This window comes from Aotus nancymaae, unplaced genomic scaffold (assembly GCF_030222135.1).
Source record: "Aotus nancymaae isolate 86718 unplaced genomic scaffold, 86718_ANA_hifiasm-v0.15.2.pri h1tg000003l, whole genome shotgun sequence".
In the NCBI taxonomy this organism is placed as follows: Eukaryota; Metazoa; Chordata; class Mammalia; order Primates; family Aotidae; genus Aotus; species Aotus nancymaae.
Window position 1 is genome coordinate 69,513,464 of NW_026988414.1, and position 18,422 is coordinate 69,531,885.

Here is an 18,422-nt window from a genome sequence, read left to right on the forward strand (position 1 = left end):
GTCACACACAACACAGGCACAGCTCAGTGATTAGTCAGAGATTTGGGTGGAGTTTATAAGAGATTTGGGGCCTCCTCCCCTCTGGCTTCCTCTTTTCCATGACTTGCCCCATCATTTTTCACTCTGGCAACACTGAATTCCTACCTCTGACTCCTCAGGCCAGTAAGACTGAAGCTTTCCAGAAGTCCCACAGAGGAATATTTTTGACTGAATAAGCTTTACATTCACATACTCTTCTTTATGTCTCTCTTCTCTCATCTAAAGTCCAATGATGTTTCATGTGTTCCCAAGTAAGTTTAAGAAATAAATACTGGCAGATAAACCAGTCATAAGAACACATTTAAAATGTAATTTCAGCCCAGAATAAAATAAAAATTCCTGATTGTAGCCTCTAATACCATAACATGGTCTGGTCTTATAAAGCACTCCAACTTCATCTCTTACCATTCTCTGCCTAGTTTATTATCTCTAGCCACCCTAGTCTTCTTACTGTTCCTCAAACACACCGGAGAAACTGCTGTTCCTATCACCTGAAATTCTCTTCCCTCGGATCCTTGCCTGGTCGCTCCTAATACTCAGGCCTCTGATCATATATGCTCTCCTTAGAGAGGTCTTTTTTGATTACTCTATCTAAAACAGCTCAACAAACCTCTCCCCCCATCTTCATTAACCTTTTCTTCTACTTTATTTTCTTCAAAGCACAAATGACTGTCTGAAATTATTCACTCATTTTCTTGTTTATTGTCTGGCTCCCTCAGTAAGAGTCAAGCACCAAGAGGACCGGAATCTTTGTCTTAATCACAAATGTATCCTTAGTGAACAGTTTTCTGGCACAGAGTATATGTTTGATAAATACTTATGAATAAGTAAAGAATGATATGGGAGGTACTAAGGTAAATCGATTTTTCCCCCACCAAACTGATCTGGCAACAAAATAAAGAAAATTTAAAATATTTATGCAAAAATCAAACAGTATGTTATAAACTATAAGCTCCTTATATGTCATTTAAAATAAAAACGGCATTTCCTTTTACTGTGTAGGGCAGTGAAAAATTACACAATAAATTATGAAATCATGTTAATCAACAAATCAAGTATATATTCTCAATTGGTGGAAGAAGAACTCAGTAAAGAGTAAAAAAAGTGTTGATATGGCTGTCGAAACTGTTTAACATGTAGAAATGAAGTAGATTCATGGCAGTGAAATTGGGGGACAAATGGGCATGTAACATTCGTTATGGTTTGAATTAAGGAGATGGCTATTTCAAAGCTCAAAGGGTACTTATTGATGGTATTTAGCTTCAGAAGATTTATATGATTCATTTTAAAACATAATGCTCTCTTAAAACAGGCCAGGTCCAGTGACTCATGCCTGTAATCCCAGCACTTTGGGAGACTGAGGTAGCAGGACTGCTTGAGGTCAGGAGTTTGAGACCAATCTGGGCAACATAGTGAGAATCTCCACAAAAAAAATAAAAAGCAAATTAGCTGGGTATAGTGGCACACAACTATAGTCCTAGCTACTCAGGAGACTGAGGTGGGAGGATCGTCTGAGCTCAGGAGTTTGAGGTTACAATGAGCTATGATTGCACCACTACATTCCAGCCTGGGTGATAGAACAAGAACCATCTGTAAAACAAACAAACAAACAAACAAGAGACATCTCAAATTCAAGTCAAAACAGCAATAACAACAATGAAAGTAATAATAATGCTATGTTTTTACACAATCATTCAGGCTCACAACTTCCATTAATATTTTATTTTATTATTATTGTCCTTAAAATTAAAATTACACTATTCAAATTAGAGCAGACATAAAATTAGATTTGGAAGAAATCACTTTGATGTATTATTTAAACCTTCTAGGATAAAAACACATGCAAGTTCTTCTAATCATGCAGAATTAAGAAGACATATGTGGTGTAAAATTGGTATTTGTTACTATTATTCTCAGTAGAAGATCAGAATTATAGTACGCTTCTCAGAAACTACTGTAACAATTTACTTCATGGTACAAAATCACCATAGAAATTTTTCATGGTGAATAGCAGATGGGGTAGCTAATATTTCCATGCTTATTTCTTAAATGTAGAATTCAAAAGAGGGGTATTTACAGAAAAAAAACCTAACACCTGCAATGGGAATACATTAGAAATGTAATACTTTTTTTTCATGATGTTAATGATTCTATCTAAATTAATCAAGCTAATTAATGTGTTGCAGTAGAAACTGATGCAAATAGATTTCATTAATAAGTTAATGTAAGTGTATGAAAACTCCATCTCTAAATTGATTACCTTTGAAAAATTTCTGTAGGAACCACAGATTCATCAGAAAGGCTCACAGGACAGATCCATATATGTTATAAATGGACAAACTAATAAATAAATAACATAAAAAATAGTCAAGCATAGATGTCTTTCTAGAAGAAGTCCTAGATTTCACTACCAAATCATTTAGTAGTGTCAGGCTGGGCTGTGCTCACTGTTATTACTCTATTCCTTCAAATTATTTAGAAGAATAGTGACATTCTAACCAGCAAATGTCAAGTAAGTCCCATAGAAGCACTGCTTCTGAACTAAGCTTAAATAAATATTCAATGCTTAATTGTGATTAGAAAATGTTGTTGATATTGTGGTTTTGCTTTGTAACCTGATTTCTACCGAAAGGATTAAAAGGAAAAAAAAGGTGAGGTCGGGCATGATGGCTCATGTCTGTAATCCCAGCACTTTGGGAGGCCGAGGTGGATGGATCACCTGAGGTCGGGAGTTCCAGACCAGCCTGACCAGTGTGGAGAAACCCCGTCTCTACTAAAAATACAAAATTAGCTGGGTGTGGTGGTGCATGCCTATAATCCCAGCTTCTTGAGAGGCTGAGGCAGGAGAATCCCTTGAACCTGAGACGCAGAGGTTGCGGTGAGCTGAGATCATGTCATTGCACTCCATCCAGCCTGGGCAACAAAAGTGAAACTCCCTGTCAAAAAAAAAAAGAAAAGAAAAGAAAAAAAAAGAAAAAGTGGTGAAAGTAGAGTGTAGGGATGTTTGTGGGTAGGGATTATCTTCATTATGTTGGCAAGCAAGCAAACTTTTGCCATAGAGCTAAACAAATTTTGCTGATACTCAACTGTCAAATTACCTTGAAGTGAAAGGTTTACAATAGCAAAAAGAGTAAAGATTTGAAAATCTATAGCACATCAGAGCATTTGATGTTGAGTTTTTAACATGTCTCTTCTTTCACCTGTATAGCTATATAAGACAGATCACTCTGTTCACTCTTGATATCCCAGTCTGTATCTGTTTCTGAATCACTGGAGTAAATGTCAAAGAGAGAAGTTCTAGACCACAATTCATCTGTCTGAGTAGTTGCATTACACAGTCTTTTCCCAAACACTTTCACTTTGGCTTGAATACCTGAAAGAGAATAAGCGTAAGTACCTATGAGTTAGACTTTGCTTTTCATATATCTTGAATATGCAAAAGATCAATTTAATTGCTTAATCCACTGGAGTCAAAACATACCCACACTACGGTGAGGGGGCCTTTTCAAAGAAATTTGTGTACTTTTATGCACTGGTCCTTCTTCACAGTGAGTAGGCACTGAAGCGACATTATTAGATGGATTATCAGCATGGGCTTGAGTTTGCATAACTTCATTTTCACATGTAATCTAAAAATATAAGTCATAGGAGAATCATATTAAAGTTAAGTCTACCTTGCAGGGTTTTATCTTTCGAAAGTCACAAGTAGTAAAAGAGTATAGCTAAAAAATTTCAAAGTCACATATTAGTATGGCTGATATTTGAACCTAGGCAAGGTGAATCTATACTCCAAGCTTTTTTTTTTTTTTTTTTTTTTTTTTTTTTTTGAGACGGAGTTTCACTCTTGTTACCCAGGCTGGAGTGCAATGGCGCGATCTCGGCTCACCGCAACCTCCGCCTCCTGGGTTCAGGCAATTCTCCTGCCTCAGCCTCCTGAGTAGCTGAGATTACAGGCACGCGCCACCATGCCCAGCTAATTTTTTGTATTTTTAGTAGAGACGGGGTTTCACCATGTTGACCAGGATGGTCTCGATCTCTTGACCTCGTGATCCACCCGCCTCGGCCTCCCAAAGTGCTGGGATTACAGGCGTGAGCCACCGCGCCCGGCCTACTCCAAGCTTTTAAGAATTCTGCCATACTGTCTTTTTTCCATTTATAAATCATATATTCTGGTCAACCAGAATGTGTAAGCTATTTGCTTACAAATAATTACTTTTTTTCTTAAATCAACAGCTAGAAGAGATAATACAATTTTTTGTTTTTTGAGATGGAGTTTCGTTCTTGTTGCGCAAGCTGGAGTGCAATGGTGAGATCTTGGCTCACTGCAACCTCCACCTCCTGGGTTCTCCTGCCTCAGCCTCCTGAGTAGCTGGGATCACAGGTGCATGCCACCACGCCCAGCTAATTTTTTGTATTTTTAGTAGAAATGGGTTTCACCATGTTAGCCAGGCTGGTCTCGAATCCCTGGCCCCAGGTGATCCACCCACCTCGGCCTCCCAAAGTACTGGGATTACAGGCGTGAGCCACCATGCCCAGCCAAGATAATACTATCAGTATCAACTTACTTGATATCTTAGCAGTCATATAATTCTAGAAAACCTAATCATTTGTTCTTTGTAGAGGACTACTTTAATAAAATAAATGACTTCAATACTTTCCTGAGAAAAATTACATTGTGAAACAGAATTTTTTTTTTTTTTTTTTGAGACAGGGTCCCCCTCTGTCACCCAGTCTGGAGTGCAGAGGCATGATCTTGGCTCATCCTACACCTCCCGGGTTCAAGCAATTCTCGTGCCTCAGCCTCCCATGTAGCTGGGATTACAGGTGCCTGCCACCACGCCTGGCTAATTTTTGTATTTTTAGTAGAGATGAAGTTTCACTATGTTGGCCACGCTGGTCTCGAACTCCTGGCCTCAAGTGATCTGCCTGCCTCAGTCTCCCAAAGTGCTGGGATTACAGGCATGAGCCACTGTGCCAGGCCATGAAATCTGGTTTGGGGGAAGTGATAGGGTAAGAGGTAGAAAGAAGGAGGGTTTAGATATGCAAAAGACAATATAAGACAGGGTACCTAGAGATTATATGGAAGAGGGTAGAAAAGATATCTGGAAAAGGTAAGAGGGCCTGGAAGGAGAAAAAATAAGTGAAAGAGAAATGAAAACAAAATTAAAGTATTTAGCAATTTTATCTACAGCCTTCAGGTAGTGGCAGCTGCCTTCAAAGCACTGAAAAAATATTTTAGTAGGTGTCTTTGATGGCTGTACCATAGGCTATTGATACTTAAGTTAAAGAAATTTTGTAGCCGGGCATAGTGGCTTATGCCTTCCAGCACTTTGGGAGGCTGAGGCGGGCGGATCACCTGAGGTCAGGAGTTCAAGACCAGACTAGCCAACATGGTGAAATTCCGTCTCTACTGAAAATACAAATATTAGCTAGTGTGGTGGCCCATCAGCTACTTAGGAGGCTGAGGCACAATAATTGCTTGAAGCCAAGAGGTGGAGGTTACAGTGAGTCAAGATCACACCACTGCACTCCAGCTTGGACAACAGACTGTCTCAAATACACACACACACACACGAAACTTTGTGAATAAATTCTTGCAAAGAGTCCCTTTGCAAAATGAATCTTATTTATTTAAAGGGTTTCTCTCTATTCATCTTTATAAAATCATAATCAATTTTCACTACCTACATCTACTTCTAAGCCAAACATTGTCAAAGTCTAGAATAAGCACATATTTCTTTACAAAATGGTGTATTCTGGATAAAATAAGAGTTTTAGATATTTAATCAGGGTTTAAAAAATAACTTTTCTTCCCTTTATAAATAATAATACATTCTTTTAACTGCAAATATTTGCACCAAAGAAGCAAAAAGAAACTAAAAATTAGTCATAATCTCACAATCCATAGCTAAAACTTTATATTTGATGTGCTTTTGTCTTTTCCTATGTATTTTTAAAAATTGAGATCATATAATGCTTTATAACCTAAATTGAGATCATATAATGCTTTATAACCTAGTTTCCCCACTTATTATATATCTTTCTATGTTATTAAATATTCTACATCATAATTTTTATGACCACATAGAAATGTATTACACAGATATACTACAATTTATTAAAACAATCCATATTACTAGAAATATTTGAACATAAATCTCTTGTGTACATATCTGATTGCTTCTTCAGATTAAAAGCTTAGAGGTAGAATTTCCAGTCAGGTATTAATCCACTAAAATATGAGTCAAAAGAAAATATCTAGAATGAGGCAGAAAAAGGCAAAAGAAAGGTAGAAAATATAGAAAATATCATAACAGACATAGGGGATAAGAGTTAAAAGTATAACATAAAATGGGGCAGAAGCAATATCTGAACAAGTAACGGCTGAGAATTTATTAAAATGGATAGAAGGCATTAAGACACAGTTTTACAAAAGTACTATAAATCCTTTCTATTTATCAAAATAAAAATAACAGAAAACAAACCTATGCACACTACAGTAAAAATGGAAAATGGAGAGAAAAACTTAATAGCAGCCAGAGGAGAAAAGATACATTCTCTTCAATGGGGTAACCGTAAGACAGAATAATGCCTAAACTTCTAAGGACACAGAAAGACGGAAAGGAGAAGGATGGACACAGATGTACTGTGCAAACACTAAGTTAAAGAAAGCTGGTGTTGCTTTACTAGCACTACACACCTAATAACACAGCTTCAGAATATATGCATACGTAATAACGTTGTTAATAACCTAATAACATAGCTTCAAGATATATACCACAAAATGGATAGAATTTGAAGATTAATATGTAAATTCAAAATTGCACTGGAAGATTGCAACACTTTCTTAGTAATTAATTGAATAAGATAAAAATTCCAAAAGGATATAGGAAATTTAAACATGATTAACAGATACCTATTGAACACTGTCCAACTGCAGTGCACACATTCATCTCAAGTACACATGGAACACTTAAAAAACTATTTTGGGCATAATACAAGTTTCAAAAAATTTCAAAAGATTAAGTCCATATATTGTATTTTCTCTGGCAATAGTGTAACTGGCTTAGACTATTGCAAAAATTTGACTAAAAAGTGCCCAGAGATTTGGAAATTAAAAGATATACTTCTAAATAACCCACGAGTAAAAGATCAAACCATAATGGAAATTAGATATTTTATACTAAATAATAATAAAAATACTCCATACCTAAAACTTGTAAGATTCAGTAAAGCCATGCTTAGGTGGGGATTTAAAATCTTTAATGCATATATTAGCATAGAACAATTAATTAGGCTTAATTTAGATTAGAATTATTATTATCATGCAAAAAGTATTCCACAATGTATCTCTAACGTAACCCCCTCTCAGGACCCAGGTTGTCCTCTATCAACACCACTCTACTGAATTCCACATTTGGGAAATAAGCTTGTGAAACCTAGCCGTGCCATTTACCATTCACCATAAAAATTCTGAAAATCAATGATATACTTTAACTTCTTAAGAAGGTAAAGAAAGAACAGTGGACAAAATTTTAAAAAGTAGAGAAAGGGAATAATGAATAAGCGAAATAAATGAAAAAAAAATTCTGGAGCGATCAACAAGGCAAAGTTTATTTTTTGAAAAGACTAATAAAAATCCATAAGCCGGCCAGGTACGGTGGCTCACACCTGTAATACCGGCACTTTGGGAGGCTGAGGTGGGTGGACAAGATGGCAAAACCCCGTCTCTGCCAGGTGAGGTGTCAGGCGCCTGTGATCCCAGCTATTCAGGAAGCTGAGGCAGGAGAATTGCTTAAACCCGGGCGGCAGAGTATGTAGTGACCCGAGATGGCACCACTGCACTCCAGCCTGGGCAAAAGAGTAAGACTCCGTCTAAAAAAGAAGAAGAAAGAAAAATCGATAAACCATCTAGTGAAGCTGATCAAGAAAAAATGAAAAAGCAAAAATTACCTCGGCTTAAACAGAATTTTTTCGAATACAAAATTATCATGAAGGTTTTGTGTCAATACATTAAAAAATTTAAATGAAACAGACAAATTAAAAGATATTACTTATCAAAATGGATAAACAAAAGAACTCTGAGTAACCTTATAACAAAGAAATTGAATTGATCATTTAAAAAAAAAAAAAAACCTTTCCAAAAGGAAAACTCCAGGATTAGGTATCTTATCAATGAGTTCTACCAAGTATTAATGCCAAATTTATTAGTGAATATATAATGCCAATTTACATAAACATTTCCAGAGAATGAAGAGAGAGAACAATTTCAAATTTGTTGGCATAATCTTCATACCAAAACCTGAGAAAGACACTCCAAGAAAGAAAAAAACTGTAGGCCAGTTTCACTCGTGCACACAGATGCAAAAATCCTAAATATTTTATTTTTGCTAATATTTTAGTAAGCAATATGGGAAAGGAATAAAGTGCTTTGACCAAATTGAGTTTATTTTATCCATGCCAGTTTGATTCTGTATTTTAAAACCAAGCAATATAATTTACTATATTAGCATAATAAAAATATTATCCTTAATAGATTCAGAAAAACGATTTGATAAAATTCACCATTATTTATCATTTAAACTCGGAATAAAGGGGAACATTTCTTTTTATTACAAAGAGCAGCTAGAAGAAACTATAGCAAAAATTGTATCAAATGGGGAAATATTAAAGGCTTCCCCTCTGAAATTAGGAATGAGAAAAGGATTCCCCTCACCTCTTCTGTTCCCGGCACTGTACAGCAGGTTCAAGCCAGTGCAACAGGAAAAATACGAAATAAAAACATGAACATCAAAAACTTTTTTCAGATTATATTTTTGTACATGTATAAAATTCAAGAGAATTTATAAACTATTGGAATTAAGTGAGTTTTTGGATACAAGTTCAACAAAAATTAATTTATCAATATACACTTATAGATTATAAAGTTGAAAATACCATTTATAGTAGCAAAATCAAATACTGTGAATAAATCTAATGAAAGATATATAAGATCTCTAGATTGAATGCCATAAAACACTTGTAAGAGAAATTTAATGCAAAATTAACAGTTAAGGGAAAACAATAATCAAGCCCCTTTCCTTGGAAGTGGTCTCTTATCTTTTCTGAAGCCCCCTAAAGATATGTAACATTCATATATATATTTATCTATATATACACCAAGCACCCAGAACACTGTCTACAATAGCTATTCAATAAATGTAGAATGACTGGAAATTTGAATTTTAGACAGTTGGTCCTGGGATTGGGAAGAAAACACTGGGTGGGAGAAGAAGTCAGACACATAAGCCAATTTTTTAGCGATGTTATTATGGTTCTCTATCCAGACCATGCTAAACATTTATTGTTATCAACTAAAAAAAAATTTTTAATCTTATATACTTCTAAAGTGACTATTTTAGAACTCACAGATAGTTTCCTAGCAATTCAAGTATATTAATGTAATATGGATTGTTATAAATGTTGGCTGGTTGTGCTTAGTAAATGGAAAACCGATTTATTATGTATGCTGCATCTGTTTCCCAATGGTTAGTTTTTATGGGTTACAAAGACTAGTTATTTCACTGGCTTGACTTTTCTTCTCCCAATTTTTTATTAGATTGTATAATTATGAAGAAGAAAAATGGTGTAGGGGGATATGTGTGGCACATGTTTAATATTTATCTCTCTTTCTACACACATATATATGTATATGGATGTATATGTTTGGGCAAAGTTTGCATAGCTGATGACGGTGGACAGATGGTTCAAGGACAGGGCAGGTATCTTGACAGGTATACAGCTGGATGAGAATGGAAACTGGCAGAGAATTGAAAATTCAATTATAATGCAAAAAACTGTTCTTATACTCATGTAATAATTCTATAAATATTTATTGAATTATTTAAATTTGTAAAATATTGTTCTAGGCACTGCAATACAATGGCAAAGAAATCAGACATGGTCCTAGCTCTCACAGAGCTTACATTCTAATGTGAGAAACAAATATTAAGCAACTTACATAATTATTTCATGGCAATTATGATAAGTGCTACTGAAATACCTGTGCTATTGAATCACATGGAGTACATGAAGAATGAGAGTACATAACTAGGGGATCAAGAGGAAAGACGTTTAGCTGATTTTTAAAGGAAAAAGACTTAATTGGTGATGATGGGGAGTGGGAGGGGCATAATTCCAGGATATTATAATACATGGAAAAACTGAGCAAAGTCTTGTTGGTAGGAAGAAATATAATAAGTCCAAGAACTGAAAGGTCAGCATCATGGTACACAGTGAGCAACAGGAACAGTGGCCTTGTATGGGGCTGGTGTATGCAGGGGGAAAAGCATGCAGGGCCATGTAAATTGGGTTAATAATTTTGTTCTTTATCCTAATAATTGCAGGATGCCATTAAAGGGTCTTAAACACCCACCCTAATGTAGGAAGCAGGTTGGTACTGCTGGAAGAGTGTTGGTCTGGCAAGCGGACCTAGAGTAAGGATTACAGACCCCTGAGGAAATTACTAACCTCTTGCTATAATTTAATCCGTGTAATGCTGGGAAGCCTGAAGTTTATCTCAAGGAAAGCTGGGAAGTTTTCTTTAAAATGATAAGTAGGGAAGAAGGTAGTAGTAACCAGATACAAAATGAGTGCAAACAATGTTTAGCAGGAAAGGAAAAGTAGGCAGAAGAGAGCAAGATGGGGAAATTCAGCTCACCAGGGATACTGAACTTAAAGACAGCTAGAGGTAGTACCAGTCAAAAGGAAGGTTAGGGGCCGGAAGGGATTTATTAGCAAGCCCCATCTTCATCTGTAGCTCCACATCTCCTTCGCCCCAACGTTTTTGACACAAATAATGGACGTTCTTCAAGCTTATGTAATGTTATGCAAACACAGTTTCAAGCACTCCAATTCTTCAGATTTGCTCAAACCAAACCCTTTCTATTTAAAAACTTTGGAGCAGGGAGTGAAAGCAACTCAGCACTCTGCAGGACAAGACTGCGTGTGAGAGAGTTTCGGGGGAGGAGCAGTTAGAAGGAATTAACTGGGTCACTGAATTCCAAAGTGTTAATGCTAAATGGGACCTTGGAGATCACCTCTAAAGCACACTCCTAACTTTGCAGATTAGAAAACAGAAATGTTGTTTTCGAGATGCTTTCGAGATGAGGCGACTTTCCCAAGGTGACGCTAAGTGGAGGAGCCCAGTCAAGAGTCCAGGGATCCTTCCCTAACCCTTGGTAGTCTCTCTCTTTACCTGTGAAGCCGCAGCGCGCTTCCCAGCCCGGGGGCGTGTACAGGAGACTGGACCTGGGACAACCGCAGAATGCCTGGCTGCCTGGAGCTCTCCTCCCGTGTCGGGGCGGCCTGCTTGGGCTCCCTCTTCTTTCCACTTAGGTGCCGGGGCGGCCACCCGGTGCAGGGTGGGCACGGCGCCTGCCACCAGCCTCAGGCGCTGGGAGAAGTGCAGGTTCTTCTGGATAACCGAAGAGACGTCGAAACAGGCTGGGGCAAAGTGGTCAGAGCAGATGACCGAGCGGTCATTGCCCCCGTACCAGTCGGCGCGGCAGCCCCGCACGAAGCGGTCCCAGAGCAGCCGCACGGCACGGTCCTTGGGGAAGCGGAACAGCGACTTCCCAGACTTGGTGGTGTTGCCGCAGTGGGCGGCCACGCAACGGGCAGGCATGGCGGTCGTCTTCGGTGCCCGGGAGCTGAGGTCTCCGGACCTTCTCCCTTGGGCACGCTCCTCGCGGCGGCCTCGGCGAGGCAAGTCCTCCCCTCCTCACCTGTCCACTCCGGGTCGGGATTATTTCCTTCCCTACCTCTGGTCACCGGAAGTGGCGATCTGGGGCCCCCAGTGGGAGGGCTCTTCGATATCTTCTTCCTCCTCTTTCCTGCACGGCTACCCACCAGTGGACACAAGCAGAGGGATACAAATTTCGCGCGGGCCGCGCTGAGGTGGGCCGTAAAGAGGAACGGACCGGAAGTGGTGGTTGTCATAGCCACCAATGTGCCCAGCCTCTTCCCCAGCTTATCCTCCTCCCAGTACTCCGGCTCTGTTTTTATGAGGCCAGGGAAATAGAACGAGGAAGTGGTGACGTACTGGGCCCTCACGAATACAACCAGAGGCCGCAACGAGTGTGTTGCCCCATCGATTCGGGAGCGGTCCAGACCGGAAATGGTCGTTTCTATGGTAACCCTGAGCAGGTTGCCTGGGAGATGACCTCTTTCGGGTCTCTTTGAATATCTGCTGTAGCGTCACCTCGAATGCAGATCTATCAGAGACCCTGGACTGTCTCCTATCATGATTCCCGGGAAATACCGCTCTGTTTCTGGCCGGGCTGCGAACAACGTAAGTTGGGCCTTCTACTTTCTCTTTCTTTACATTGGTATTCTTTCTGACTGGCGTCTTTGTCCTAGAAGACGGGCTGCATTATTGGGACCGGGACCGCTGTGTCTACTCAAGCTATTGTCTGACCCGGGCTTGGGGTTCGTGGGCTGGACCAAGGCACAATTTAATATTGTATGATGCGTATTCAAAGTCTTGTCCAGGATCTGGGCTCCCCAGAAGGTGGAGCTGGTCTGCTGTGAAAAGCTCGGATTTATTTAAATTCCTTTAGCCAGTCAATTCCTTTTTCTCCACACCACCCCCACTCCATTTAACTGTGAAGAGAATTTATCGTTAGGGACTCCCACCCCCTCCACCTGTCCCATTGAGATATTTATTTAGACATGAATGGCAAATGTCGAAAGCCTGAGGTACTAACTAGAGGGTTAAGTTGCTGCCGACATTTTGGAAAATAAATCAGTGAAACCTTCTAATTCTTAGATGTGATTTTTATTGTTTTCAGCAAATCCTCAGCTCAAGACCATTTACCAGAAACAGAAATCGAGCATTCTGTTCTAATTTTTTGTTTTATTTTTATATGTACATTTTTTGAAATATGTGTTTGTGTATTAAGAGCAAATTTTATGGTTTAATTTTTACATTTCAGGTGAACTGTGGGCTTCATCTGGTTATTCAAACATCATCGCTTCCTGAAAAAAACAAAGTAAGATTTAAGCAGGTTGGCATTTAAATTGAAGATTGTTTTATATTCTACACAAATAGTAGCATGATTTAAACAGTAGATTCTAAACTGAAAAATTTAAGTATATTTTATTTACAGTTTAAGGCTAGTTCTTACTTTCTGCCTACATAAAGCCAAAATAGCCCTCTTTAAAAGCTTAATGTTATTTCATTGATTGCAAAAGGTAAGAGTTTTGTTTTGTTTTGTCTTTTGACATTTACCATTTTCCCTTTTTTTTTTTTTTTTTTTTTTGAGACAGGGTCTAGCTCTATCACCCAAGCTGGGGTGCTGGGGTGCAGTGGCACGATCTTGGCTCATTGCAACCGCTGCTTCCCAGGCTCAAGCGATCCTTCCATGTCAACCTTCCGCGTAGCTAGGACCACAGGTGTATGCCACCACACCTCGCTACTATTTTTGTATTTTTGTAGAGATGGGGTTTTGCCATGTTGCCCAGGCTGGTCTCAAGCTCCTGAGCTCAAGCAATTCACCTGCCTTGGTCTCCCAAAGTGCTGGAATTACAGGCAACAGCCACTACACCCAGCAATATTTACACATTTCTGAAATCAGGAGCCTTCTTAACATTGATGGTATGTCATAGTTTAATTGGGGAGGTTTTTTCTTTCTTAGTAGAGGGTACAATAATGGTATGTCTTACTACTGATGACACCTTAGATAAAATGGTAATTTGTGAGGGCATATCCACACATCCCATTTAAGATCAGTAAAGAAAAAAATAGGTTAGCAGTGGACACATGTTAGGCTTAATGTTATTTAGAAGCTAAGATACGAATATGAGATTTTTTTCTCCTAGATTATTTGCTCAATCTCTAGCATTTCCAGAATTTCTGGCTTTTGATTTAGTTTTTGTGATTTTGGGATAAACATGTTTTTCTTTCCCTTCTGTCTCACCTCAGCATTCATACCCACCTACCTCCTACACAACTATGTCTCAAGACACACCATGATTTTTCTTCCTTTGACCAAGTTGGAAACCTGTAACCATCACACTTCAGGTGTTTCCTAAACAGTTATTAAATAGATGTCACTGGAAGAACTCTAAAGTGAAGGGCAGAATTCACAGATAACAGCATGAAGAAGGGGAGGAAGGTAAATGGAAGGGCATCGTTAGTCAAGGAGGCAGCTGTTGATTACATTATATATGAATATGAAAATGGTGAACACTTAGAAAACAGACCATTTGATCATCTCAAATAAACAGCAGTTAGCTAGATTAATTGAAAATATTCTTTATTATAATTGGGCATAATGGATTCCCTCCAGAGCTTTCCTAATTTATTTAACTGGATAAATCCTTTCTCACCCTTACAATGTTTCTAGGAACCATGTGCCTCATCCAAACATTCTTTCCAAACCATTCACTTTCTCTTGTGGACACATCTATTCTGATAAATTATCTTTAGATCATATAATTCCTAAGGATATAATGCAAATGCCAACATAATGTTTGTAGTATGGATAAATTAGAAGCATCTTAATTCATTTAAGATATGCATTTGGGTTTTTTTGTGGCTACTCATAAGAAGTTGTTTTGGTTTTGTTTTTCTCAGTCTTCCTACCAGATAATTATTTTAGATCAGTTTTAGATCAAGTGAAAACCCTCTTAGAAGTCTTAAATATACAATTTTATTATGTTGTAATAGGACATTTAAAGGGATTATAATGATCAAAACTGATGTTTTTCAATAGCATTTTATTTATATTGTGTGCTTTTTTTTTTTGTAGCAAATGATTCTTTTAATCGTTGTATTTATGGTGAGAGTGCAGGGATTGGAAGTGTCTCAGCTTGGAGTATCTTTTATCTGACTTCATAAAAGTGACCCTGATTTTGTGCATGGTAAAATACAATAACAGAGGTGCTGCCATCACCTCTATCTAGTTCCAGAATTTTTTCATCATTCCAAATGAAATCCCTGAACCCATTAAGCAGTTACTTCCCATTCCCTGCTTCCCTTAAACACGTGGAAGCCACAAATATGCTTTCCATCTCTATGGATTTGCCTATGTGGTCTTGTGTCTGGTTTCTTTCACTTAGCATGATCTTTTTAAGGTTCATCCACATTGTAGCATGTGTATCAGTTATTATATGTTGTTTTTAAATTATCTTCATTGCTTAGTGTTAAATTCATCTCCAAATATTTTTTTCTTTAATAATGTTTTTCAGGTTGAATTCAAGCTAAATAAAGACACGTCGTCATTCCCCGGTAGACTTTTACAACATGAACTTGAAAGAAACTGCTCAAGTAGGCAAGGTATTGTCAGTGAGTAGAGATCAGATGTGGTTCTTCATCTTACTGAATAATATAACTGTTTAATAATGTTGAATTACTAGATTCAAATAAACTTGATTTAAAATGAAATGGTTCATTGGGACCAAATTGGTTTGGTATTTAAAAAAAAAAATCATTGGTTTTATATACATAGCATAGTAGATTATTTCCAGTACAGAAAAAGCTGTTATTATTTTAGTTTGAGGGTGGGCTATACCCTAAAGAATGGAAAAAGAATGTTCCAAATACCATATTAAAACAGCATTTGGAAGTTGCCTATTAGTGAGAGTAAGACTAAGGGAACACATATATTAAGGAAATAAGGATGGAAAGTCAGGAGTAGAGAAGAAACAATCTTTCTCTGTTTCAATCACATATAATTATAGATTTTATATTAAAGGCCTTAAACTTTAGTGTCTAGCACTTGGGATCTTGTGATAAATGCAGCTTCTTAGTGCTCCCCCTCCATCTTCCCCATTCTAATTTTGTAGGTCTTGAGTGGGACTTGGAAATGTGCATTTTAATAATGTCACAAGTGATTCTGAGATCTATGGCTTATGGGTCATCCTTTGACAAATACTGCCTCATATGATCTGGTTATATTTCTGAAATATATTTTTCAAATCAAGGACAAATTTCCTTCACATTTGAATCTTAGTTTGTTGCTGACAGCCATTAGCTTTCTGTAATGTGCTCATGTTAAACACTTCTGAATCCACTTATATAAAACCACCTCTACCTCTTAGGAGTTTACATGAGAGGGCTGATCAGTATAGGCCTTTCTAGGTTGTTTATGCCATTACTTTGGGAACATATGATAATTTTTGAATATTGCTTAATTTTCTCTCTTTTTTTTTCTGGGCCTACCTCTTGGACTCATCTAATCTGACATGTCTTTTCTCTTTCCTACATTCTACACTCTTGTCTTGGCCAATTGCTGGACATGACATCAGCCTAACTGCAGTTCCACAGTGCAGGAAGCATCTGTCTTGCCTTTTTTAATTCAGTTCAGTACATATTTATAAAGCGAGTATTATGTGCCAGTTACTGTTTTAGGCACAGCATTATAGATGTGAACCCTCAACTAGGGTTTTTATGTTTGCATTGTGAATCTCCTTGACATTTTTGGTAACAATATCTTAAAAGTTTTTCCCAAAATCATGGATCAAACTTAAGTACTTTCACTAAGCTTTTCTTGAGTAAGAGTAAGGAGTTAGTAAACAGATTTAAGGATGGCTGGCCAGGCAAATTTATTTAAGTGGTAAAGTGTTACTAGATATTTGCTAATGAGGAAATAGTATGGATGCATTGAATTTTGTGAACCTGAGAGACGAGTAAAGTTTTATACATAAATAATGACCCGTTCAGTATGAATTAACTCTTTAGGGAAAAATAAAACCTAATTGGTTTTTCATTTAAAAATTTTATTCAAAATTAGTTTCTGTGACGAGATACTCATTTGATATGTCTTAGATGTATACCTGGTTACTTCTAATGTGTTTCCTCCATAGTTCCAGGCAGTTTTGTGCAAAGAAGGCCACACAACTTATGGTTATTTTCTTGACTTTTGTACTCAGATTTTACCTACAAGGGCATACAATTTTGGAAAAATTATAAGTAGCACTTCATCAGGAAAACTTTAGGGATGTCTGTCTAATAAGCTGTATCCTGATACCCAATCATCATAATTAATTTCAGCCATTTCTTATTTTTTTAATTAATCAAACATAGCCTGTCCACACAAATTAACCAATGATACTCTCAGTCAAAAGTAAAGAAACTTGATATTTTATTTAAGCTAGTGAGTTTAAAACTTGATATGTGATTTATTTTAGGCTTCTTAGAATATTGTTAAGAGTTAACCCCTGTTTCTTTGAGATTTTATAAGTGCCATATATTGCAGGATCTACTATCTAGTAAAATTTCAGTTAACATAACCTTAGTTGATTAAATCCCTTGATTAGGAATTTTAAAATGTGTGTGTAGAAGGGAAGAGGCAACATTTTTCTCTTAAGATAATAGTAAATCACTGGAAAATCCAGAGTCAAGATTTTGGTTTCTAAAACAATCTCAAAGACAGGGCCGAGTGGACACACATGTATGGCAATAGGTACTATGCCATCCATCCATCCACCTGTCTATTCATCCACCCATCTGTTCATTTATCCATCCATGCATCCATCTCCTTATCTATATATTCATACATCCAACCAGCCATCCAGCCATCTGTATATCTAGCATACAGTGCAGTGAACATTCTCACCAAATTTAGACCATTATACCTCTTAACACCTGAGATGCTATTTATATTGAGATTTTTTTTAACAGAAATAACACACACAAAATAGATTTTCAATTAAGTCTTAGTAAACTGGAAAAACAATTAATTTGTCTACTGATTGCCTACTGAATTTAGACTTTACCAAGAATATAAAGAATGTAAAATGAAGTCCATCACTCAAGGAGATTGTAAATTTAATTGGGAAGACAAGGGATGCATATCTGGTAGGTTAAATAGTGATATAAGAAATACGTAATAAGTCGGTTGCTATGGCTCATGCCTGTGATCCCAGCACTTAGGGATGCCAAGGTGGGTGAATTGCTTAAGCCCAGGAGTTCAAGACCCTGTCTTGAACATGGGCAATATGATGAAACCCCATCTGTAAAAAAAATACAGAAATTAGCCAGGTGTGGTGGCACATGCCTGTAGTCCCAGCTATTCAAGAGGCTGAGGTAGGAGATCACTTGAGCCCAGGAGTTTGAGGCTGCAATGAGCTGTAATCATGCCACACTGCATTCCAGCCTGGGTGACAGAGCAAGACCCTGTCTGAGAAAAAGAGAAAGAAAGAAAAATGAAATAAACAGTAACAAACTGTTACAATGAAAATTTTGCCACATAGTAATGTAGTTTTTATGTGGGTGTTTATATACCCAAATATATATGTGGGTATTTTAACTGCAGATCTCTCTGGTTCCCAGTTATTTAGAAGATCTTGTTGTGCAATAAATTTAAGGCTTTTTACTAATCATTCTTATCTCTTTCTAT

At 37.4% G+C, this 18,422-nt stretch overlaps 2 protein-coding genes across 4 annotated transcripts in view; one reads left to right on the plus strand and one right to left on the minus strand.

The window, feature by feature from the left end:
* Positions 1–1,746: 1,746 nt before the first annotated feature.
* On the minus strand, positions 1,747–11,899 carry THAP10 (THAP domain containing 10). Of its 2 annotated transcripts, XM_012451312.3 has the most exons (3): positions 11,276–11,899; positions 3,521–3,668; positions 1,747–3,412 (listed from the first exon to the last, which is right to left on the minus strand). In XM_012451312.3, exons 1-3 carry the CDS (start codon positions 11,702–11,704, stop codon positions 3,219–3,221), a joined length of 771 nt encoding a protein of 256 aa, XP_012306735.1. In that variant the 5' UTR covers positions 11,705–11,899; the 3' UTR covers positions 1,747–3,218. The 2 variants fall into 2 exon arrangements, with proteins under 2 accessions (XP_012306735.1, XP_064238257.1); XM_064382187.1 differs by lacking the exons at positions 1,747–3,412; positions 3,521–3,668 and adding an exon at positions 7,627–7,914.
* Positions 11,900–12,060: 161 nt separating this feature from the next.
* LRRC49 (leucine rich repeat containing 49) overlaps positions 12,061–18,422 on the plus strand; it is a 139,173-nt gene continuing 132,811 nt past the window's right edge. The window contains exons 1-3 of one of the 2 annotated variants that reach the window (XM_012451310.3): positions 12,061–12,370; positions 13,014–13,085; positions 15,271–15,358. In XM_012451310.3, coding sequence (XP_012306733.1) covers positions 12,323–12,370; positions 13,014–13,085; positions 15,271–15,358 — 208 coding nt within the window. In that variant the 5' untranslated portion in view covers positions 12,061–12,322. The remainder of the gene's footprint in view (positions 12,371–13,013; positions 13,086–15,270; positions 15,359–18,422) is intronic. The other variant, XM_012451311.2, reaches the window with a different exon arrangement.